Source organism: Anas acuta, chromosome 2, assembly GCF_963932015.1.
Source record: "Anas acuta chromosome 2, bAnaAcu1.1, whole genome shotgun sequence".
In the NCBI taxonomy this organism is placed as follows: Eukaryota; Metazoa; Chordata; class Aves; order Anseriformes; family Anatidae; genus Anas; species Anas acuta.
Window position 1 is genome coordinate 120,606,712 of NC_088980.1, and position 26,204 is coordinate 120,632,915.

Here is a 26,204-nt window from a genome sequence, read left to right on the forward strand (position 1 = left end):
TTATGTTGTCAAGGAAAGTACTTCTTAAGTTTGCCTGTCTAGCACAGCTTCTCCATACTGTTTGAAAAGGTTTGAGGTTGTTCTTGGGCACCAAAAAAGTTAAATATCTTTGAGCCCTCTATATATTGCAAGTTACCTCAGCAACTATACTTTGGACAAGCTTCTAATTTATACAGAAAGTCAAAGTTCAGAAACATCTTTTTCAACAGAACATGCCTTTAGAAAAGGAATGCACATTTTCACTCAAAACTTGTTGATAGAAAAAAGAAAGAATAAAAAAAAAAAAATCAGCATTGACCTCTAATAAAAATTTATGATGTGTTGCTGTTCAGGGGTAGAGGTCTCGATGGTGGAGAAGTTTGTTTTGACTACGTACAGCTTTTTTTCTCAGGCAGGATTTGGGAAAAAAAAACTCTCCTGAAGGCTCAGATGGTTTGTTTTAAATTAAAGAAAATTGCAGAAAAGTATTAAATGAAAATCTCTGTGGGAGAACATGGTGTGAGACTTCCCTGTAATAGACAGTTTCAGTTTTCAGGCCTCATCAAAATTTGAGAATTAAGCAGAGATGAAACAGTGTGTTATGATTTCATTTTAGATATGGTTAAGCTGCACTTTTTGAAGCTTTCCTTGCTTGTTGCTCTCTGAAAGAAACTGTGTGCAAATCATCTCAGTGAGAAGGAGAGATGACAAAAGTGCCTTATCCAGTTTACCCAGGTATAAATGTGGAATAAGTTACTAAAGTTGCCAACTTGCACCTTTGCAAAATGCCTACGATGGAAGAAGAGACCTGCCCAGGCTTCTCAGTAGAGACTTTCAAGAAAATATCTCAATATTTTCTTCTGTCACTTGCTATCTCCTTCTTGACCTTGGAGGTTTCTAATTATTCTCCCAAAGCTGAGAGAAGCCTTGCAGCCAGCCTTTTGGTAGCTGCTAATTAATAAAAAGTTTCCATTTTGAGTGGATGCAGTTATTTTTCATGTTGTATTTGGCTCTCAGACATAAGGCAACAGATAAACTTTGTTGTGCAAAGCCTTGGATCATTCCCTCCACTCAAGCAGGAAACCAGGCAGTCTATTTGTAACCACACCATTTATATTGTACAGACTTATTTCTTGTTTTGATTTTCCTCTTTATAGTGAAAAGAATAAAAACTAACAAAAAAACAGGTAGAGTATTTCCAAAGGAGCAGGGATTTAAATTGATAGCCTGAAACCATTTCATTTTGCCACAGACAAATATTTTCCCAAAGTAGCTTAGCTAAAATCTATTGTAAGGTATGCCAGAAGGATCAAAAAGATTTAATTCAGGGTTTATTTTATCCACCAGTGAACGGGACTTATCACATCAAGCAGAGGAATGTGAGTTTTGGAGATGGAGCGCTTTAGTGACGCCTCTGAAATAACTCTCTTTTCAAAAAGAATTCCACTAGAATAAATCCCCGTCCCTTGCACATACCCTATCCACAGCAAAGCTGTGTATCTTGAGGTTTGAAGATAACTGCAACCATTGATTTTTTTTCTTTTCTTTCTTTTTTTTTTTTAAATTCTTTGTCTTTAGGAACTCCTTCATAGATATCCTTCGGGCTATCCTACTGTCCTTGGAAGTGCTCATCGAAGATCAGGAGCTTCAGATAAATGGCTTCATTCTAATTATAGATTGGAGCAACTTCTCCTTCAAGCAAGCCTCTAAACTTACGCCATCTATCCTTAAACTGGCCATTGAAGGGTTGCAGGTAGGTGGTGGGTAACATGCTTACATCTTTCGTTACTACAGCCAGTGATCCATGCCTCAGCAGGCAGTGGGCAGGGTGCAGAGGTGGTAGGAGAAAATAATCCAGAGCCCTTTTGTGTCTGATTCATTTGCAGCCTATATTATTATTCAGATGTTTCATTTTTGCTGTCTTTTGCTTTTATTTCATCTGGAAATCACTGTAACCAATATGTGCATTATATTTACTGCAACAATAAGAAAGAGGTTTAGAGATTTGAGGTTTAATCCATCAGAGAAATCGGGGGGATTAAAATCCAGCAGCATCTGCCTCCTGGAGCATGCAGTCCACATGCAAGCACAACTGCATGCAGAGAGAGGGTGGCAGGAGAAGAGAGCAGTTCCCTTAGCAGATGGAAGTGTGCTGTCGTATTGTCTGTGTGGATGCATTTGAGTTGGAGGGAAATGAGGGAGAGGGAGGACAGGCTCCCTGTTGTGCCCTCATTCTGACCACTTTAATTTGTCACACAGAGTCCTGTCATGTTATGGTTCAGACTGTTCAGGGTCTGTGCAGCTCCTGAGCTAAACAGGAGCAAGCTAAAACCATGTGCTGTTTCAGGAGAGGTGGAGTGTGAGGGCAAGGTAACTGGGGCCTGATGCAGCAACCTGAAGATGAGCACAGGCTATGGTGCTCAGGGTGAACTTCAGACTTCTGGGAAGACCTCTGAAGGTCATCCCATCCAACACCCTGCTTGAAGGAGGGCTGACCTCAATCTTGGACCAGGCAGTTTAAGGACCACATCACATAGCTGCATTTCCAAAAGACGAGATTTTATAAATGATTGTACTTCCATTTTATTTGTAGTCCTTTGCAGGAATCCTGCAGTCATAAATACCTCAGAAATAATCTTCCCTGGTGTGCATATTTTAACTTTAACTCATATACTAGAAAGAACAATTTGTCCAACTAATTTTTTGACTAACAAATTACCTATAATTAGATCACGGTTGTCTCTACTTTATGTTATTATTCAAAAATGAGGTAGAAAAATCTGCCAGTAAATTTAATCCTCTGTTCTCCTTTGTGGGGAATTTTCAGCTATTCTAACAAATTAGGAAGTCAAGCTGTGCAATTAGTCCCTAGAAGATAAGGATAATACCTTATCTTCTCCTGCGGCTGCTATCACTTCATCTGCTTTCTTTGCAGAGTAACATTCTGTGGTTTAAAAAAAGTCTTCATGCAGAAGGAAGAGAAAGACCAATAAAATGCATAAAGAAATCAACTGTCAACAAGGTGTTTTTGTACCTGTCCAGTTTGTTGCACTCTCAGCTCTCCAGTAAGAGGCCAGTCCAGTCTTTATCCCATCAGATTTCTGGCCGTGGCACTGTCAGGTTGTCTCCCTGCTGCATGGCAACAAGGGCACACATCCACCTCATGGCAGCTCCAGTTTAGAGGAGTAGAAAAGATAGCTATTCCTTCCAGACCTGGTTTCTTCTACTGTCCCTGTTCATAGGTGTTTACTCGTCATCTCCAGAAGGAGTTTACTTAAAGAAAGCCCCAGCTTTTTTGTAGTTGATGGCAACACTATGTTTCTGGAAGTACAAACTGGAAGTACCAGTTGATCTCACAGTTATGTCATTAGCCCAACATCCTGTGCTGGGCAATTGAAGGAAGTTGCTTTTTTTTTTTTTCCTGGTGGTGTTTGGATATTTCACTTCTCATTTAAAGTCATATTACTGTCATCTTCTGCATGTTAATCAGAAATATAATTGTCTCTCTAAGAAGTACAAATTGAGATGTGTCCCAGACTTTGCTAACCCCTGTCTAGTTGTAGGAGTTGTGAATGCTGCACTCCAATTTACAAGATTTGTAAGCGAGTCATTCATGCTTATAAAACACAGATATAATAAGCAATGGAATTTTATTTCATTTTATTTTAATTTATTTTTTGGCTCTCATAGCTGCTATTGAAGTACCTTCACTATGACTTTGTTTTATTATTATTTTAAAAGAGCTGACACCGTACTAATGTAAAATTTATTTAAAATGTACTTGAAATGCATGCAAGACGCACATACAGAAAAGAAGAATCACAATAAGAGTTTCATTGGAGGTCACTGAAAGTAAAATGGTCAGGTGCTGTTCTCATGAAGCGATGATGTCTGAAACAGATTAAGGTTGTTTTAGTTCCTTGTTATTTCTTAGGGCTATGGCATTTTGCATGTACAGATGCTCAGACAGCCAGACTACATGACTATCTGTGTCGTCCTTTCTATGAATAAATTTTGGATCATAGTCTTACAAAAGTCTATTGAAGTGGTTGGAAGGAAAATAACTCTTTACAAGTCTGCAAATGCTCAGGAAGATGAAATATTAGTTACATCACCACTTGACCTGGAAGCACTTCTTGCTCAATACTACTCTTAATTCTGTTTGATTTTCTGTATATGCTTCACCACACAAGCTAGTTCATTATAACTCAACAGGGCACCTATTCTGTTTCTCAGTTATGTTATTTAATGACCTAAAAGTAGCTTAATGTCTCTACTTTAAACAACAGTTGTTCAGATGCTAAGTATATATTTGTACAGTATGGCAATCCTCATTATGCCACAGCAGCGCAAGGACAAATGTGTTCTCAGTGCCTAAACCATCTTGGATTAATGAGCTCTGCTCTTTTATCACTAAGCAATTGCTGCTGTATGCTTTGAACTCACACATACTCCTTCATAGACCTTAGTGATCCTTAGAATTTTAACACATTAAAGAGAATTTGGTTATGTGGACATAAAGGTGGGAAAAGAGAAATCAATATATTTTGCAAATAACTTGATGAATTTTGAATCGTGATTTTTATTCTTTTCATGTGAACAGCTTTTCCCCTTCACAGCATATTTTTCCCCTCTGTTCTTTTCATCTGTGAAGTTATCATGCTGATCTTGTAATTATCCTATCATTGTATATAAAATTTAACTGTGACTTAAGATGCTGATCTTTCAGCACTTTGTACAACAAATTAGGAGTATAAGAGTCTAAAAGCCAAGCCAAGAAACCCATGCTGCAATCATTAAACCAATAAAACAAGTAGAACATGGTCACTACAATCCTTTCCTATGCAGTACGTTTGCTACTGACTACTGGTTCGAAAACCTCTAATAAACATGAGAATTAGGGATGAACTGTAAGTGTTACACTGAGTATAGCCTGGATGTGCAGTGAAGCCCAGACTTTTTTTTTTTTTTTTTTTTCATAAATGATGGTTTGGTTTTGCTTAGAGGATGTAGTTGATTGTCTCCAGACAGGACTTGTGATTTTAGGGTGCTCCTATCAAGGAATATAGAGAAACACTTTCTCTTCTGCCTTTTCCAACACCAGTGTTACGTACTACAGCTTGTGTAAACACATACACGTATCCAGATAGTAATCCCTCAGCTAGTTCTCTGAGTTGAAATGCAGCAAATTCTCTAACAGCATCCAGAAATATCCCAAAATTTTGAAAACATTCAGCACAAGCTGTGATCTCACCTTTGACAAAAACAAAATCAGAAGTCCATGAGCCACCAAGATTCATCTCAGTAGCTTACAGCACAAATCAGCATGCTGGATTCAGAAATGAAGGTCAGTTTGGCACTCCAGTGTACCTAGTACTGCCTAACAAAAAGGCTAACTTGCTCACAGCTGACTCAAGGTACTGAAACAAGTAGAATGAATGGTTATATCTTAGTCCTTTCCTTCCCTTCACTCCTCTCCTCTCCTCTCCTTCTCTTCCTTCTTTTCTTTCTCTTTCTTCCTTTTTCTGATAATCCTGTAAAATGCAACTGTTATACTATATGCAAAGACAGTGACTCTTAAAAAAAAGCCCTGTCTTTACTTTGTGTCAATGGTGACCGACTGCAAGAGTGATCTTTATTTCCATATTTAATTGTACTTTGATTAAAGTTTTACAATCACTGCAGCTAATAGAAGTATCAACAGGGAACAGGGAATAACCAAGATCAGCAAACAGGACTTTGCCCCAGATTTTCATTATAGCCTGACAGAAGCTATGACCAACATCTATTAGGAGATCTATTAAACTTTTTTTTTTTTTTTTTTAAATCTTCAATTTGTCATCATCTAGTGAAAATTGGATACTGGTATTTCTGAAAGGAGAGAGAGATAAAAGGAAATAAGGTGATGCTTGAACACGTTAATCAGATATTGTTGTTGATAAAATTCTGAAGAAAAAAAATCAAATAAGGGAAAGATTGTATAAGCTTCTCTCAGAAAATTAATGTTTAAGTTTCATTTGTCCAGAATAGCACTGATGCAGACATCAAGTCAGATGATCAAGCCAGCACATTTGTTTGGACATTATTGGACATTAGAATTTTATGAAGCTTTTTTATCTTCAATATAAGCTATATATTTTTTTTTTAAAGATTTTTTTTTATTCCCTCCTACTGTGATTATATGAGACTGTCAGCTAAATTACAGCATCAGATTACTTGTCACTTGACACTATCTTCTACAATCAAATATTTTTCATGTTGTGTGTGCTTCAGAAGGAAGAGGTACAATATAAAATATGTTAAAATGCAGACTTGAATGCAGGACTTACAGGGAAAAAAAAATAAATATTACGAAGGTGTAATTTGTTTGCTTCCTGAATTGTTTTTCTAAATATTAGAGCTAATAAAACTTTTCCAGTGACAATATTTTTTTCCTAGGACAATGTTTTTTTTTTTTTTTTTTTTTTTTTCAAAAGAGAAGTATTATATTGAAATATGTTTGTTTGCCTCAAAAAAAATCTGGAAAAACATCTGGAAATATGTTTGTTTCAATGATTTCCATCTGGAAATTCAATATATTTAATATTCCATTTCATTCTGAGTGGCAAGAAGCTCTTGAATTATTTCTTATTTGTTATCAGTTACTGTTTAGTTAAAGTCTTTCTGAGATTATGGAATAGCATTTCAGATTATTATAGCCTGGGTATGACCATATCTTTGATATGTTCTAACAGGGGATCTGAACAGAGCCCAGGCAATGCTCATGCACCTGGAGACCTTGCCAGACCCTCTGCCCTGGAAGCTTAGTCTTTCCTTTACCCGCTCAGATCCTGGAGCAAAAAAAAAAAAAGACTTTTCTGTCCATGCTTACATACATTTATATTCTGAAAACTGGGGTCTGACCTCATAGTACTTCCAGCTGAATTCTTTAAGAATCATGTGAAAGAGGCACGCTATGAGAGGCTTTACATAGTAAGTATAAGATACAACTAGTCTTCTAGAGTGTCTGAACATAGTACTGCTCCTACCTGAAAGTTTAAAGTGAGTGAGAATCTATATCGTAACAAACTGCAAAACACTCTAAAAAGACTTATTCTATCTCAGCCTTTCCATAGGAATCTGTAATGTAGGGAGAAGTTTGTGATATAAACCTATGGTGCTGTTATGTCTCGTCAGGTACCTATAACAGACTGTATTAACAGAAAGATACAGAGCTCTCTGTCATGGACTACCAAAGGCAGACCAGCTCAAATCCTCAGTAATAGAAGATGGGCAAGTTAAACTACATGTGGACATGTATGTGCTAGACTGGACAAGGACAAATAAAAACTCATAGAATGGTTTGGGTTGGAAGGTACATTAAAAATCATCTGGTTCCAAATCTCCTCCCATAGGCAGGGATGCCACCCACTCGATCAGGTTGCTCAAGGCCTCATCTAACCAGTGCTTGAACATCTCCAGGGATGGGGCATCCACAACCTCTACGCGCAACCTGTCCAGTGCCTCATCACCTTCAGAGTGAAGAAATTCTTCCTCACCTAATCTAAATCTCCCCTCTTTTAGTTTAAAACCATCCCCTCCTTTGTCCTATCATTTGAGCAAAATGTTGTTCACCTATTTATAAGCCCTCTTTAAGTACTGAAAAGGCACAAGGAAGTCATCTGGAGCTCTCTCTTCTTCAGGCTGAACATCCCCAGCACTCTCAGCCTTTCTTCACAGGAGAGGTGCTTCAGCCCCCTGATCATCTTTGTGGCCCTCCTCTGGACACACTCCAATGCCTCAACATCCCTCTTGTGCTGGGGGCTCCAAAATCTTAGCATCTAGTGTAAAAATCAGCATAGACTATAAAACTAGACTATCTCTGAGAGACTAAATGCAGGCTCAAACATAACCCATTCATTAGTTCTGCTTCTCCCCAGTCTTTCAGGCTGAACACTTGGAAGACAGAAATCAACAGGTAGCTGAGACCAGTTTCTCAGTGGTGTAACTCGGGGCTCTGTGTACATCTGTGAAGCAATGATGATTTATGGACCTGAGAATCAGCATTCTTTTGCCTTCCCCTGTTAGAAAGATACATCAAGGAACACTGGTTTTATTTTTTATATTCAGGATTTAAAGACTTGTAAAAAAAAATAAATAAGGAAATCTTTACATTTTGGATTTTGTACAAAAGCCTTGCCATTATCTTTCCTAGGACAGGGAAAATGCAGGGAAAAGGGATTTTCTAGACTGGACCCTAGCAGATGAACATGTGTTTCTGGAGTAGTGGCCTACCAAGGGCAGACAATTTCTTCAGAATATAAGAGCAGGATTATCCCACGCCGTAATCATAGTGTGCTTATATGTCCAAAATGCATGTTGTAGCTTCCCAGACATCTCTAGAGGCCCTGCCAATAACTCAAGCTTCTGTTTATAGAGGTAAGATTAGCTATATACATGTAAATGTGGTTTTACCTACAAAGGAAGATAAATATGCTCTGTGAAGAAAACAGTGTACTCCTCCCAGTAAGAATCACTGAACTGTTTCTGAAAAGACAATGCCAAGATCTAATGAAGTTCATCATCTGGAAAATGCCTACAGATTAGAATTTAACAGATGCTGTAAGATGCAGCGGGATTCTTTGCTTCCTAAACATCTGTAGCAAAGAAGGTTTCTTTATTTCAAATCCACTTCATGTATGAAATGTCTGCATATTTACACAGATAAATGGATGAAACCATTTGTAATACAAGCGCATAAAAAACAATTTTTTTTCCATTAAATGATTTCTCATAAGTTTTAAAATCTATTCTCTACTTGCCTTATTTTTTTTTCCCCAATTAGAATGAGCTTCATGTTAGAGCCCTCTGCTGAACTGCTAAGCACGAAGTCACAGCTAATGATGAGCACTTAGTATCCATTGAAACAAGGTCAGCTTGAATCATTCCAGAAATGCTCATACTATCTGCCTCCAACAGCTGTTCTGATATGTAGAGTGAGTACTCTCTGAGCTGCCAGTGAGGATGCCTTTGAAATTTTAGGAGACAAGAAAAGGGATTGACTCGTTATATATAAAATAAAGGTAGATAAACAGACTTTACTCTCTGCAAGAGAAGGCCTGTGCTCATTGTGTGCCTACCATCTCTGGGGATTTTACAGGAACAAGGAACAAGAAAAGCACAGTGGGCTGTAGATGTACGTTTGCCACTTGAAAATTGGAATTAACTGCTCAGTAGAACTGATCAGCACAACCATGTTTGCCAATTGGAGGCTTTTGGCTGTGGGTGAGGATAAGCTGCAATGGGGACAGCCCGAGAGGCTGGATATGTTAAATGGAAAGTCTTTTTTTAATGCCAGTTATTACATTTTAGTAAAGGTCTCATGGAACTGATGATAAGAATGAGACAGGAGGCAAACACTCAGCTCTGACAAGGAGACAGAAAAGTTTGCAGTATTACATATTGCAATAAGTCTGCTTAAAATCAAAATCAGTTGTAGCCAGTAAACAAGCAGCTAGAGCTGATGTTAGTCATACCCCAAAACTTCCCTCCAAAACATAAATATAGCTCATATTAGATCTTGAATCTTGCTCATATATGTTTCTTGAATGTTTCTGCTTGTATAAAATGTGCAACTAAACAAATTTACTTGTATTACTTTACATTATACCTCTGCTCATTAATTTCATACAACCTCAGAAGCAGTGCATCTGTGACGACTGTTTACTTCTTTTACAACCACTTTTTATTATGGAAACTGAATGAAAGCTTCCTGAAGAGAATGCTAACTGGAGAAACCTTCTTGTTATGACAAATAAATATGATGCTGGGTGGTGGTTTTGTTTGTTTGTTTTTTAATATAAAATAGGTTGCATATACAAAACTAGACCAACAATAAGATATAGGAGTAGTGAGATTTCAGTGAGAGCTAAGTATGAATAGAGGTGGAATGGATACTATTTTATTTGAGACACGGGGTGGTAATGGAGGTATGTGTGAGTAGGGAAACAGAGGGAATAAAGGAAACCAGAGCAAGAGGTGAAGTGACAGCATGACTGCAAACTGTTATATGTAGCGTGAATTATCCCCTGAGCACAGGTAGGTAAGGACTAGGCTCTTTCTAGGTGAGGATTCATGCTGGGTTCTCACTGTCTGAACTGAAATCCATGATCCCTGGGAAAACAGCTGCAGCAGTGTAAGATCAGTTGTGCCCTTACCCACCCTGCTCCCAGTCCCCTTTTTAGCACATCCCTTAGGGATGTACTGAATCAGTGGGAACAGCCATCCGTCCCTGGCCGCTGCCCTGCAAGAGCCAGGGACTCTGCTCACATGGCTGCAGGGAGGGCTCACACCAGGACTTTGTGTTCACTGTTTCCATTATGCTGCTCTAGGGAAAGTAATAATTTTTTTGTGCAAGTTTGGTAACAAATTGCTGCAGGCGGGAGCAATTCAAACTTCTGTTAAATCTTTACCAAGCCTGGAAAGGCAATGATTCTGAGAAACATTTGCATGTTTGTTTTTCTCACTGTGTGCAGAAACACAGAACTTTTCTATTATACATAACAACTCATTTTAAAGCTTGGTCTGTTATTAATATCTCCTCCTAAACAAAACAACCTATAAAGTCCTCAGTATTGGCTATGCATATGGCCAGAAGAAACCACAATATCTTCACTAAGCCTTAGGTGAAGTTCCAACTGATGTGAATGGCACTTTTTCCACTGCCTTTATGGAGACTGCAATTCCACCCCTATTACTCTTCGGCAGAAATAAATTTCAAACAAGTTTTCCAGGCTTGGTGAAAATGTCTCTCAACATCTGAGCAATTTTTGGAAATTTTGCATGTTGATAAGAACTTTTTGTCTAGTTATCTTGAACCTAGTCTGTTGTTGAACATTTTTATTTCTCTTCTTCACTGTGTAGAGCCTCACACTTGAAACAAACATTCTTGAATAGCAGGGGTTCCTTGATTCAAAAATGTCAAACTGAAACATCTCAAACACTACAGCATTCCAAGGAACAGATGAAAACACAGAGTGAAAAATTCATTGAGACTCCCCACTTCCTTCTTCCCTCCTCTCTACCCCTTGCCCTCTGCCAAGCTTTGATTTTGACAAATTGACATTTTTTTGGAAAAAAAAAAAAAAAAAAACATTTCAGAGCAAATTCCTCCAGCAGCTGTACTGCTCTGTAATTCAAACCTTCCTACAACTCTTTCAGGATATTTTTTGCATCCCTTTATGTTGGGCACATATTATATCATCTGAACGTGTATTTTGCTTTTAACTCTGAGCACACTCCCACTATTTTGAACTGTTTGCAACAGAACCAGTTTAAAGCATAGCTGCAATGTAATGAAAATCATTTCCATTTCAGAAGAGGCTTTCTGATCTACTCTAATCTATATGCAATAAAAATACGGCTAAGAAAAAGCATAGCTAGCACAAATATAATTGCAAAGCAAATATTTTTCAAATAGCAGATATATCTAGAATGTCGAAATACCTTTTTTTTTTTTTTCCAGAAGTGAGGCAGAAGCATGAATATATATGTGATGAGAAAAATACTTTATCACTGTTTAAGAATTATGGAGGACAACAGCAGGACTGAAAATAGAATTGAAGCTTGACAAGGCTTATAGATTAATATACATATATATAAAAAATCCTCTATTTTTCAAGATTATTTAGAAGCAGGTTTGACTAAGTAGAAGTGTGCTCAGTAATGCATATTCTCAATGTTCAGAAGAGATTGTTTCTTTTGAGTTAGTGGGAATGTTGACACACATGTATGTGTCTGCAGCAATTACAAAAGGTCCTACTCTAACATCTGAGAGAAGTTTAATGAAGAGAACCACTGACAATCCTAGTTTTATCTGGCTTAATTAGCAAGTAGAGAGAACCTGAATTAGAGAGTTTCTCAGGAAATAACACCTCAGTATAACACACACAGCATTTACCTCCTTGTGATAGTCTTTTCCTTTGTCGTATCACTTGATATTTATCAAACTTATTTCTATGTGTGAGGACAGCTGTGAGAGGAAAGTCCTAAAGAGATAAGGATTCCTGAATCTGTACTGTGACTGAAAATAATGAATTGGTACAGATAAAATTTGGACTTAATTAATCAATGTGAGTAGGCTTTGTGCTAACATTGGAGAGAATATCTCCTATACTTGTCACTCTCTCTCCGAAAAAAAAAAAAAAAAAAAGTTAATTTTATTATGCAAAAAATTTAATCCTTTGTATTTGCAAGCAAATTCTGAACAATTTAAACTGAAAAGAGAAATTGTTTGCTGAAATCCAAACAGGCAATGACTAAAAAATTCATTTTCTTCTGCTGGGTACTCTCTTTGCTTAAGTTAAGTCAACAGTCACTGAAGCATGGAGACTGTACCCATTTGGCATCACGTGTGAAAAAGCCTCTTCAACAACTGGACTGACAAAGGACTAAGGCTGACAAAGCAGCCAAGCTGTGGTTCTGTTGAGATACTGAAGTTAAGCTTTTCTATGAGAAGTCTGTTGGTTTTTTTTTTTTTTTTTTTTTTTTTTTAAATGAGAAGCCCACAACTTTTCATACAGAATAACTTATCCAGAAGAGCTGCCTCTTGTTGAAATGGGAGAAGTTCCTCTGTGAGATTCTAGCTTAAGCTTATAGTATAATACTCCAAATATTCCTACCCAGTCCCTACCATGGATAAGTGGGTTTGAAGGGTCTTGTGGTCATCGAAAAAATTTCTGCTGAAAGCAGAACTGCTTAGAAGTCCTAGATCAGCTCAACCTTGGTCATCAGAGCAGCTGGCCCTTATCTAGCTTTTTGCTACTTCCCTTCCTCCCTGCCCTTTCTCCACCTTTGATATTGCTTTCTCTTCTAAGTATTAAAAGATAAATAAAGCTGTGAGGAAACCAGGTGTGCAAGGTGTGCATTTGTGACACTGAGCCCACATGGCTAGCAGCAATAGGTATTCAAACACACAAAATATAATTAACTATTCAAGAAACTTCACCCCTCCAATTTGTTATACATGCCTGAGTGAATGTTAATGGGGTCACAGAGCTCTTTGAACTGCTGCTGACAGAACAATAAAGAGTTCCTGCGGTTTTCAAGAAACAGCATAGTATAATTTTGCTTGCTTTGCAAGGGCATTTCTTAATGATATCATTATACCCTCTAAACTCCTAGTCCATTTTCAGAAACTCACAACACTTCAAGTGACAAGTTACCTTCCCTTCTCCCTGGGAGAATTGAATCTCAATTATAATTTATAATGTGTTACTTACTCAGTGAATATTCTTTTCCTGTGCCTCTGAGAGGTGCCAGCTATGGTATTTTAATGAAGCCCCCCTGTTTTATAACCTCTCTCCTCTAAAACTGGAACAACAGCATTTAAAGGGCTAGGCCTCTTATTTGTGGAGTAAGGAAGGCAAATCAATTCCATTTGAACTGTGTTAACAGACAATGGAAATAACTTAGATCTGTCCCTGTTCCAGATGTAACTTATGCCTGAATATTGCTGGAAAAGTAACAAATAGCCTTACTAGCAAATTCCTGCCATTGGTGATAAAATTCATTCAAATGTTTGAAGCATTTTACTACAGCTGCCTACACCATTTTGAGGTTGTTTTCAAAGATATTGTAAGAAATTAACTCAGACACATTTGTTAAAGTAATAAAATTAGTGAATGGTAACATTCGCTTGAGTAAATTTATTGGGTATCTGATTCTAAGGATTGCCCAACCCTGTGTGTGTATAGGGGGGAAAAATAAATAAGCAAATAAAAATCTTTGTGTTAGAGTAGTGTTCCTTTTCTTTGAGGCTAATGCAGTAAGTAGATCTGGAAGATTCTAGGTTGAGGCTAATGGAAAAAAATATATATTGCGTGCTTACAGGAGATTTTGAAAATTAGTCTTCTAATGGTTTGATGATGGAAATTTTACATAATACAAATTCTGTAATTATTTCATAACATGATTCTCAGAAAATTATTTTTAATAACAGAATGTTTTTTTGGGTATAGACATTGTTGAAAATAAATACCTGATTTAAATATACCTGCATGCAGTCTCTTGACCAGCTGCAGTTTTCCCTCAGCATCAGTATCACTGGCTCTCCACAAATTGCCCTGACAAGTCAGAAAATACAATCACAAATACATGGCACTGACATGAAGAGGTGCAAGTGATCAAGAATTTCAGCACAACAAATCCTCAGATATCTCACCAGCACTACTAACATGGCTGTGGTAAGTAACCACAAGCAAAAATTGATGTCTCCCTTATTGTGTATATTTGGGATATTTGTCCAAACCCAGACAACAACCTCATACCACCTCTCCACAGACCTTGAAGGCTGTGTTTTTAAGTCAGAGCTCTTTGAATCTGTGCTGGCTGACAAGTTAAAAGAAAATAACTCCTGGAATAACTCTTGGTAGCAACATTTCACTAAAGGTGAAACATCTGTAGATTTTTGTGTGCACCGCATATTTTTGAGAAACCTGTCCACCACAGCCACAGGGACAGACATGGAAGATGTGACACAGGTGAAAACTTTGAACCCTTCTGATTTTTTTTGCCATTCAATAGTTGTAGCATGTGAAGTATATCTTGAATACTTGAAACATTTCAAAATATTGTTTGTACATGTTAAATGCTGTGAACCACAAACTTTACAATGATTTATCTTTTTCTTTTCATCTCCTCTCTGCCTTTTCATTCGTGAGCTCACTGTTTCTCCTGCATTTCTCCCATTCCAAATACATCCCATTCCACAATAAGTGTTATACATATATGTTTATATATAAATTCATATTGTGCATCAGAATTATGTAAATGTGCTTAGCAGCAACACATCAAACATTGATAAACTTCCTGTCAGGAGGTAGCATTGGAAGGATATTCCCATGACTCCTTTTTTTTTTTTTTTTTTTTTCTGCCACATCTCCCATGTTCTTGGTGTTCTGCCACTTCTCAGATAATAACTGCCTGAGCTTCAGCGTGCTGTCTCTTCAGAGATTTTCTATCTATACCAAGCAAGTTTGGATGACATTTAAAAACTTCTAATATCTTAAGGAAGATTTAAAAGAGTTGTAATGTGTAGAGGGGAAGAGGAAATGACCTTTTCCAGACTTGTGTACTATCAACACATGTTGAGATGCTACAGGAGTTCAACAGAAGTAGTGCTTAAATAAATAAATAAAATAAAATAAAACAAAAGAAAACAAACTGTTAATTTTCACCTTGCAGCAAAAGAAAAAATAAAAATGAGGACAAATTAAATAAAACTGGAGTTAGATTTTAAAATACACCTGTCTATACACCTGTCTTTATATTTTCATACCTTTGAGCTGCAGGCAGGGAATGGTAACCAAGGTGGAGCTTCCCAATTTGCTGAAACTGTAGCAACTCCAAATAGGTTGTGAACCACACAGAAGTCCAATCATTGACAGCGGATTTAAAATCTAGATCTGGCAAAAGCAAAGCTTTGAACCAGAATTTGTAGTTAACCCCCTCTCTGTGGGCTTGATGTTAACAGTGGGGATTGAATAGAAGTCTGGAAACGGTTGCTGTGAAAGGCAGAAAGACCACCAGGACAGCACTTTGCCCTCTACGGATGGCTACAAATGGATTAGGACATCAAGGCCCTGTAGTGTGTCCAGAGAAGGGCTATGAAGCTGGTGAAGGGCCTGGAACACGTCCTGTGAGGAGTGGCTGAGGGAACTGGGATTGTTTGGTCTGGAGAAGAGGAGGCTCAGGGGATACCTCATTGCTCTCTGCAACTACCTGAAAGGAAGGTGTGGGGAGCTGGGTGTTGGCCTCTTCTCACAGATAACTAGTGATAGGACTGGAGGGAATGGTCTCAAGTTGTGCCAGGGAAGGGTCATGTTGGAAATGAGGAGACATTTCTTCTCAGAAAGAGCAGTCAGGCATTGGAACGGGTTGCCCAGGGAGGTAGTGGAGTCACCATCCCTGGGGGTGTTCAAGGAAAGGTTGGCTGTGGTACTTAGGGACATGGTTTATTGGGTGACATTGCTGGTAGGGGCATGGTTGGACCAGATGATCTTGAAGGTCTTTTCCAACCTTAATGATTCTGTGATTCTATGATTTAAAAAGCAAACCTAACCTGTCTCGGGATGCCAAAAAGCCAATTTTACAACCATCTTACTAGTGCCACTGTTCTTGATACGGTCTTCCCAGAAGCAGTACAGTTCCCTGCTGCATGGTTTCCCTGCAAATGCTTTGCACAATGCTGTTTTGTGCACACACTCCTAACCTGCACAAGCTTATATGAATGCATAGCATGTGCACCGTTAGCTTGAGGAGGACATGGTAGGTACTGATGAGAGGCTCGATAGTAACAGGTCCCATGTCCCCAGGCTTTAAACAGTAGAGGCTAAATCCAGATTTTCCACCACCTTTGGTACCTAGAAGAACGGCTGTTGCCTGTGGGCTGAGGATGTCCAGATCTACCAGTTTTTACCAGATCCTTCCAGAGGGCAGAGGTGAGCCATGAATCAGTTCTTTACTCACTCACTTTCTCACACACACACATGCACATACTTTCCCCACATAATGAGCTTATGTGCACTGACTCCATTTCACTTCCTTAGCAAAGTCAAAACAGGTGAATAACATGAAAGACAAAACACAAAGCCCTATTAAAGGACCAATGCTGAAGGAAATGTGTAATCCCAGAGTGAGGAGTCATCACAGTCTCTTGTCACTAGTACAAGGGCTAGGAGGTATCAAATGAAGCTACAAGGAATCAGGTCTGGAAAAAACAGAAAGAGACAGTTCTTCCTGCCGTGGTCTGTAGACCTGAAAGCCCTTGTCTTGAAGGATATGTGGATGCCACATGACTTCAAGAGGAAACTGGACAAGTTAAACAGAAAAATCTGGCAAGGGTGACTAAGGAGAGAAATCACATCCATCTGTAAGTGTTGAGAATAACTCGAGGCTGAGGGTGTAATGGGTGAAGAAATACTTACCAGTTCCTCCTCTTCCCTGGGCAGCTGGTTTAGAGAGAGAACACAGGACCAGATGGATCTTTGGTCTGGACTGCATGGCTTTCTTCTGCTCTAGAAGCAGCAAAATTTCCATCTGTCTGGAGTGTTTCCTTCAAGTACTGTCATGGTAACAGTTATAAAACATTTAGTTTTCAGGAGTCCAAAGACACTAGGAATTGCTCCTATATTTCCTCCTGGGATGCAACTAATGTCAGGACAATAGACTGCAGCCATGACTCAGGAGCAGCCTTTGGCACTATGGGGCCTGGTTCTCCTCATGTCAATGCAACTCATCAGTGTCAGGACATGCATTACTGGCATATACTGAAATACTTGAAAACAGATTAGTATTGACGCCTGCACATATTGATCAAGTCCATTATATAAAAACTACAATTTGCTCAGCCAGTAGCATCTTAGTGATGTTATTGGCACTACAGTGTATACCATTTTGCTTCAAACCCCAGTTAATTTCCAATTTCTAGCATGAGGGAGGGATTTACAAATATCATCTCCTGGGCTTACTAAGTAAGTAAAGATCTGATTCTGCTCAATATGCTCAAAATGATCAAACAAACAACCACCATCTCTCCCTGACCTCTCTAATAAAGGGGAAAAAGCACAGACCAGAATGAAATTAAAATGTCTGAGCCAATGCTGTGTAAGCTAACAGGAAATCATTAGATATATGCAGCCCACCCCCTTTGAGCTACATGTTTCATTTTGAAACAAATCTGTACTTGGAGGCATCAGTAATTATTTCCATTTATTTTCCGCTTCAGTGATATGTAAAGCTGCAGTTTTGCTATGGCTTGCCAAATGCCTCTGTTGATTTACATAAAAGGTTCACAGGAGGCAGAAATATTTGCCTGAAGGATAAAAATAAACATATTCAAGCAAACAAGATGCTAGTAAAAATGTAGTAAATTCTGAAGTTTTGTGGAAAGCTGATTGTATTTCTCCCTGTGCTTATCTAAGCGTAACCACGGCAGAGCTTGGTGGATGAAAGGCACAGAGCATTCAGTCCTTCCCACTGAGACATCACCTGCTCCTGAATGGCACAGTTGCTATCCTGGTGGCCTCTTTTGCAGAGGACAACGTGAAGGTCTGGTGGGTTGATGGTCCAGGCCAGGTGGCTGGGGGCAGGGGCTGCCCAGCTGAAGGTCTCTTTCTCCTTTCGTGCTGGACTGAGTGTTGTTGACAGGAAGGGCAGACAGAGAGGAACCACAGAGCCTTTCCTACAACCTCTCAAACAATCCCCCCATCTCCTGGGGCCAGATGGAGCAGTGACCGTGATCATGAGATGAAGACTGGAGTGGCACTATTGCTCCATTGTCCAGGGGTGTGCCCACAGCAAAGGGAAAGCAAAAGTCCCTGAAGTCCCCAGCAATGCTCTGGCAGAAAATTGTGCAGTCTTTCCCAGCTCTTTTCATCTTCTCTGCAGGAGTTCTGCACAAACCCTAGGACTCAAAAGGGAAAGAGTTTCATCCAAAAACCTGCTGCTGCTGCAGTGTACCACCTGCCCCTCCTTGGGTAGCACACGGAAACCTCACAGCAGGTCATCTGCTCCAGGTGGGCAAGAAATGGTCAGGGCAGCTGCTCCAAAGCACTGCTGCAGTCCTCCTCCTTGGAAAAAAAAAAAAAAAAAAAAAAAAAAGCCTCCATCCCTCCTCTCTTTTATCTCCCTAGTGTCACAATACTGTTTCTTCTTCTTCTTCAGTTTAAAAGACATTTAGTACAAACAGAAAATTTAAATCTCTTTCTTTGCATTTGCATTGTAGGTTTTGAGTCCCTAAGGTGCATCCAGTTAATATCTTTAAGCTTTTGTCTGCTGCCATGAGGGCTGGAAACTTTTTTTTTCTGGTTTTAATGAAAGCCAATGTTTAAATACAATATCACAGGAGCAGCAGCTTGGGCTTTAAGCCTATCTTTGAAAATCACAAGATCAGTTGCCAGTGCTGATTCTGTGTCAGCATGGCATACACACTCTCTCCCTTGCAAGGCCCACTTGTGATCTGGATGCTGCTGCTGGCCTGGCAGAAGAGACAGCTGCATTGGATATGGTTGTGATGGCAACAGGATGGCTAGGTTGGAGGGAGAAGGAGAGAGAGAAAAGATGGAGGAAGAGGTGTAACCTCTCTCTGCCAAAAAAAAATTACATCTATTGCACTAATGTACTGTGAGCAACACCACCTCTTCCTCCCTCAGAAAGCCTAAGTGTTTTCTAAGTGTTTTCTAAAATCTAAGTGTTTTCTATGGCATTGCTCTTTATTTTCAGCTAAAATTATTAATTTCTAAAGACCACCTCCCTCTTCCTTTGATGCTTTCAGAAGAAATCTCTGTGTTGCACAAAATGTACAGAGACCTTCATTACATACTTTTGCACAGTGATAATGTGGTCTTGTTGCTCTTGTAGTTCTTTGATTTTTTCCCAAAGAATGAAAGGCTAATAAAAAAAAAAAAAAAGGCATATTATTCTTTAAATCAGAATAATACGTCTTACACTGAGGCTGAAGTGCTATGTTATTTTCTCCTGCTGGCACTGCAGAATCAAGCCAGTGTGAAGATGGCAAGCTTGATTTCACTGCCACTTGCACACTTTCTGAACTCATTTGGTGGAATGGGGATATGGGGATGAGTATGAAGGAAAAAAAACTGGTGTTATTGGTGCTCCCAGGCTTGAGCTGGAGGGAAAAAAAAAAAAAAAAAAAAAAAAAAAAAAAGCCCTCATCTTGTCTCTTGCAAAATGAGCTCAGTTTGATTTGGAGACCATAAATTCAGAAAACTCTTAGAGTGATATTAGAGAACCCTTAATGTAGCTGTTGAAAGAACAGTTCAGACAAGAAAATAGGTCTCTACTTAATGATGTGTGCTATCAACTACAAGAGCAACTTCTCCAAGAGTGCAGTAGATCCTCCGCCCTCTAAGCTATGCAACTGAAGGCTTGAAGGCTTTCCTGAAGATGTGTGCTATCCCCAGCTGGATTTATGGGGCAGTTTGCAGCAATTGCTCAGCCAAAATTTAGTGGCTTTTGTTAATATGTTCAGACCAGATTTCCACCATGTTTCATTCTGTTCTTTAAAGCTTTGTTTGGCTGCAAAGCAAGGGGCTCCTACTGCCTGGCTCCGCTCAGTAGCTTTTCAAATTCACAATGTACTTTTACTGCTGTATGTTCCCTTGTACCTATTTTTTTGTTCACCTCTTGAACACTGAGAGCAGTGTGAGGTTGGGATGAAAAGGTACAACTTACAAGGAAACACACATGTTCCTGTACTGGAACAAAGAGTTCTTCAATAAGTAAAAGTCTAAATGAGGCACCTTGCATAATTTTGTTACACGTTGTCTTTGTGCCTCCTCACACAGCTATCATCAAAAAATGGATTAATAAAGAGAGTTGACCCTTAGCTGTCTTTTCACAGTGTCTTGTAAGAATTAATGTAGGAGAATGAAGTGTCTTTTTCGAAGATGAAAACGGGGCTAATAAAGTGATTAATAAAATAACCTTCTGTATTTTGATTGCAATGAGAAACCTCAATGGTGAAAAAATGCTTCAGTGGAAATGAAGCAACAAACGCTCTGCTGGCTGTTAGAGGAAGAACAGACGAGCACCATAGAGGTAACACTCCCAGTGGGAATGAAAAGGAAAAAAATTGAGTTTGGGACAAAATGACTGTGTGTCATCAAGAATTGGTAGCGACTTTGTTTTGTACTCTGCTTTACATTCAACCCATGATGATTTTTAAGACTCTTTGCACAAGAGTCTTAAAACAAGAGCAAATTGTGCTGATGCAGCAGTCTGTCAGCAGGCAACTTGGCTTAAGGGCACTCAGTCAATGGTACCGTAATTATTTTCAAAGATGATCAAATAACCTCCAATTCTGTGCTTTGGATCTTAGCCTCTTTTTCACCTCCCACACCTTCCTTTCAAAAAGGTAGAAATGATATCTTTGGGGTTATTCTCTCTGCGAAACAGAGATCAACAACAATAACAGCAAAATTTACATGTCCATTTTCTCAGGTTTTATTTTGCAAATCCTATAAAAAGAGAAGTTCCAGATCTAATTGCAGAGTAAGAGTGAGGAAATAGAGGGTTTCAGTGCACCTGTGTTTCCTGAAATAGATCTTATTTTTTCTGTTCTTTCTGTCCTATTAAAGCACATTTCTAATAACTGCAGCTTGCATCTAGTTTTTACAAGTCCCTGTGAGAGCATCAGGGAGGAGATGCTGTGATAGAGGAGAGGTGGGCTCAGCCAGCCATGGCAGCCGTGGTTGTCAGCAGATGGTGCAAGCAAAGGTGATGGGTCCAGAGATGTAGGTCAGAGCATCCATTCAGGAGGTTAGGGTCTAGGGGTCCTTTCAACAGAAGAATGAGGGGAGATCCTAGGGTGGAAGAGCAGGTACACTGCATGCTTTGGGCAGAAGGATATTTGGCGTATGAGACTGGAAGAACTGAGAGGATTTGGAGTTGGATGGGGCTCTGAAAGTACCATTGGATCAAAGCGCATGCAGTCTGACACACACTAGGAAGTCTGGGGAAGCTTTTATCTGGGGGTGGGTATCTGGTACCAGTTGATAGGATTTCTGGAATGAGAGGAGCTGAGAGCTGAGGCACAGCTGGAGAAGTGACAAGGGGACTTCAAGGCTCTTAGACCAAAAAGGACAGAGAAAGCTTAAGGGGTTGTGTGGGGGCTTCAGCTGGGCCCTCTGAAAGGGCCCCTTGTAGCTGCAGATAAAAAACATTAAGACCAAACAACCAAACAAAACACACACACTCACACCACAACAACACCAAAACAATACAAGTAAACAAACCAAAAAGAACAGGAATGGTATTCTGGTTTATAGTTTAATCGATATACTTAGCTCTTAGCTCTACCTTTGAATTTTATATATTGAATTGTCCATATTCTGGTGCAGGCACATTTTTTAAAATTCATCAGAAGATTTTAAGCCATGAATGCCTATTTAAATTAGACATTATTTTAAATAGATATTGCTCCCTGTGGTAACTGTATCTTGCTGACTCCAACTATTTATTTTGCTATTCATATCCTGCAGCTCAAGCCTCTGAAGTCTCCTTCCTTGCCTTCCTCCCAGCAGTACTCACTGCAGGGGTCTTTCACAGAGAGCTAGTAAAGGACTTATGACCTGCACACATACCCCAGACTGCAGAAAAATGGTCACTGCATAAGCTTGTGAAGCTTTTGACATGCCTTACAACACTGGTGGTTTTATTTCCACCTTGTGGATTAATAGTGTGAGGGGTAAAAAATGAAATTCCAATTGCAGTCATGGTCCTACACTATAGAAGCTCTACACTGCAAGTCTAGTACTTACCTACTGTGCATTTCTAAACCTTCCCACATGACTCATGAAATAGCACTAAAACATTAGACAGCTTCCTGACAACAGTCTTACAGCTACAAACACTAGTATGCTTAGATATTTTTATAAATCCTTGCATGCATGCATATATATGCATACGTATGGTGATAGTGGTTTGTTGGAGGTTTCTTCTAACAGCTATGTGCTGGAGCTCCACCAAGCTCTTCAAGGACTTCTGCAGACAGAGGTATTAGCATCCTGCAGTCCTGCTACCACTGATGTACACTTGGACCTGCAGCACTGCCCTGACCTTTTCCCTTAACCACAGGGAGCGTGCTGAGCCCTGAAAGGATGTTCCCCACAAGGCAGCAGCAGACAAACACTGACCAAATTACTCCTTCCTCCTTCTCCTGTTGTCTGTATTACTGGAATTGCTGTATGACCACCAGGAGGTGTGGACCAGCCTCCTCAGTTCATGCCTGCCAGGAGCGCAGGGTTCTGCTGTCATTTGAAAGTGGCACATCCTCACAAATACAGCTATAAGTTTATGTTATAGTAATCTTTGTATATAACTTATGGAAAAATAATGCAATAAGAACGTTTCTGTGCAGACAAGATTTTACCTGGGGCCCAGCAGAGCCAGAATGACAGTTTGTCATTCTGTATGTTTGTGTGTTGTGTTTAGCAGAGCTCTTGATTTAATTAGAACTGTAGGACTTTGTCTTCTGAGGAAGAACAGTGGAAATTTTACAAAAGACTTTGTAATAAACTTTCCCAAACCCACCTCAGATACATTTTTGGCATAGATACTATTATTTTCACTGAAACATAGCTTTACAATTTTACATGTGTTGAAACTAGAAATAATATGCATCCAACTTTCTTCAGGCCATATACAAATCATTCAGTCATTTCCCAGCTGTTTTGATTTCAAAAGCTGCACATGCTTCATAGCACTTGATACTGTAAGCAGTTCTTTTATATTTCTTTGACTGTGGATAACATACCCAACAGGGAAGGAGTAACATAATTTGATTCATGAGCTGTATTTTGCAATAGATGCACGAGATATTAACAAATATGAAATAGAAACTTCCTATTTTTGGTTCAGGAACTCAAAGGTCATTTTCTCTTGGGCCATTTTCTCTGCCATCTGCTAGTTTAAAGATTTTGTATCTATTTGAATGTTGTCAACAGCAAAATCTGAAGAGTAAATGTACCACTTACATGAACTCTCAAAACTGGCAACGAGGGCAAATTTTTCCCTGATTTTAGGACCAAGAATTTCAGCCTTGTGAATCATTTCAAACTATTTGCTCTTCTCAAAGTCTGTAATCACAGAGGATTAGACACAAAACTAGGGATCCAGAAAAATTCTTCTACCCCATTTTTGAAGTGTAGATACCCATCTACAATTTCAGTGGGTAGTGCATGTAGTACAGAAAAAAAAGTATTTTGCATCATTGATGTTTCATTTATTTACTTCTGATTAAAAGAAAAAAAAAGTGTTTTTCTCTGTTGGAAAATGTTTGTCTTTCTAACTGTGTATTAAAACTACTTGCAAATGAAAAAAATACTCCTGGAATATTTTAAATGTCGTATTGGAGGGTTGTCTTCAAGGAGAGATAGATAATCTGATGCTTCTGTACAGCACCACAGCTTTTTGGCAGCCCTCTGCACCTAGGAAAAGAGGTGAGGTGTTGCCAGCATTGTAGTGGACAATGTAAGGACCCCATAGGGAAGGGCCTATAGGTCTTCTTGAGACATGCGTGCTCACATCACGCTCAGTGCCTCTCTGAGCAACACAACATCCGTTTTCTCCCTTTGCCATTGAGATTGCTAGGATATCTACCTCTCCTCAGAGAGGCAGAGGACATGATTAAACTATATAGCTCCTGAGAACACAGATGTTCTGCTTTCAGCATCTAGTTGCTGGTATTTTTACCAAATGCTCTGTCACTTCCCAGGCACATCTCAAGAGGGTTGAATTCTGCTCATCTAGCCAGATTTGTGTTCAGTGCTTCACTTCAGCTGGACAAAATCCCTCATTTCTGCCTGAGGCTCATTAACCTGGGTTAATAAACTCTCATTATCCAAGGTTTCCTCAATCGACTGTTGAACTGATGATGAGCCTTCCAATACATGGCTACATCAGAGCGAGAGGTTTAACATCATGTAATTAAAATCCCTATTATTCTAGCATGAAGGTGACTGAACTGACACAGCAAACTATGTGTATTAATTCAGAAAGTAACGATGCAGAGTGAAAACACTCAGCCCTTCTTTCATACAGAGGTCTTCCCATGCATCAGCAGGACATGGCTAAAGCAATTTCAGATGCTGGGAGGAACAAACAAGTCATTTAAAACCAGGGAGTGAATCAGCAGTTACATGGTATAACTTTTCTATATTGCAAGTGAAGGGGCACAAGATGTCTGAGATAACCTAACAACCAATAAGGAGCTGAGAGAGCTGTGAAAAAGTCCAGGTAGAAATACTGCTTCTGATTTGAAGTAGCACATCTACACTCCATAAAGTGGACTTTCTAATTTAGGCCATGCACAAGCAATGGATGCACTCCGTGGTGAGGTATAAGCATGACTTTTGTGCCCCTAGACTTGTCTTGTTGACTCATTTTGTTCCCTCTTACAAGTCAGATTATTTTTCTAAATATCAATTGTCTGGTACTGTCCTAGGGCATGTGTCATCCTTTTGCTAGTCAAGTCTGAGGAAAAACTTTCTCGTTGAGCTGTCTTTGAGAATACTGAGTTAGAAAATATACACAGGCAAATAATTCTTTTAACCAGTTAGCTCTGTTAGATTTTTCTTAGAGTTTTAGATCTATGTGTCTGAAGTAAAATACAGACTGGAAAATGATTATGAATGTATGAAGACTCCCAGGAAAAAATAGTTTTTAAAGAAAAATAGTCATGACAAGGAAAATAAAGATGTTTAAATATGTGTTCATTATACCAGAAGCTGAACTTAAGAGGAGATGGTTCAAATTTCAAGTGATAATAACAAGCTCAATTAATTCAGAATCTTATCATAATCTTGTTACAAAAGCAAAATTTTATCACATTTCTGCACATGTCTGGGCAGGTGATTTTGGTCTCACCAAAGAATGATGCATTCTTAAAAGTAGGTTTCTATGTATTTCAGTCAAGGTTATTTGCCAATGTGATTATGAGATTGCTCAAGTAAATTCAACCAACCAACCCTAAATAACAATTCCAAAATTTAGACCAGTTTAAGAATGTCAGTTCATTTCAGTGTTAGTTTGTCCATGTAACACGGAAAAGCCTTGCTGCTTCTACTCACAGGACTCCTGTATGTTAAATCAACCTTCCAGTCAGAACAACCCATGCTATAGCTTTCTGAGAAACGGGGGGAACAGGGATAAAAGTCTTATATCAGTTTCTTCTCTGATGTCCTAATTCCCTGGGTCCTGATGTCTCCCTCTCCCCTTGTGTGACTGAATACATATGAAAAATAAGCAAAACGAAGCCACCTCATTACTGAATGAGAAGGGGGTGTGACATTTTGTCATATAACGTCCATGCTTCCAGATGCAGAACTAGGATGGGTCTTATACTCTCCCTGCCTCTATAAAGGATACATGAGACATCATGAGCAGATAGGCACCAAAGGAACCATGCGGGTGGTAGTTTTGAAGCTGTTCTAATTTCTACGGAATTCCAGCAGTTTTGTAAACTTCCTGGAAAGATAAGTGACAGCAGAATGCTTGATTTAGAAGCTAATCAGAAGCTTCAGAATCTTTCTGTCTAAAAAATGTCTCAATCCAAAACTTGTTCAATATTAGACCATATTTTTTAGAATACTTAGGTCCTTTGCAAAAGCTTCTCTGTTGAGGAAGCATGGCTGACTTCTCCTTTGATAGCAAAGAAAAGGTAATCA

General features: G+C 39.0%; 1 protein-coding gene across 1 annotated transcript in view; it reads left to right on the top strand.

Moving 5' to 3' along the window:
• CLVS1 (clavesin 1) overlaps nucleotides 1-26,204 on the top strand; it is a 107,230-nt gene that overhangs the window by 37,001 nt on the left and 44,025 nt on the right. The window contains exon 3 of the mRNA XM_068671969.1: nucleotides 1,558-1,732. Coding sequence (XP_068528070.1) covers nucleotides 1,558-1,732 — 175 coding nt within the window. The remainder of the gene's footprint in view (nucleotides 1-1,557; nucleotides 1,733-26,204) is intronic.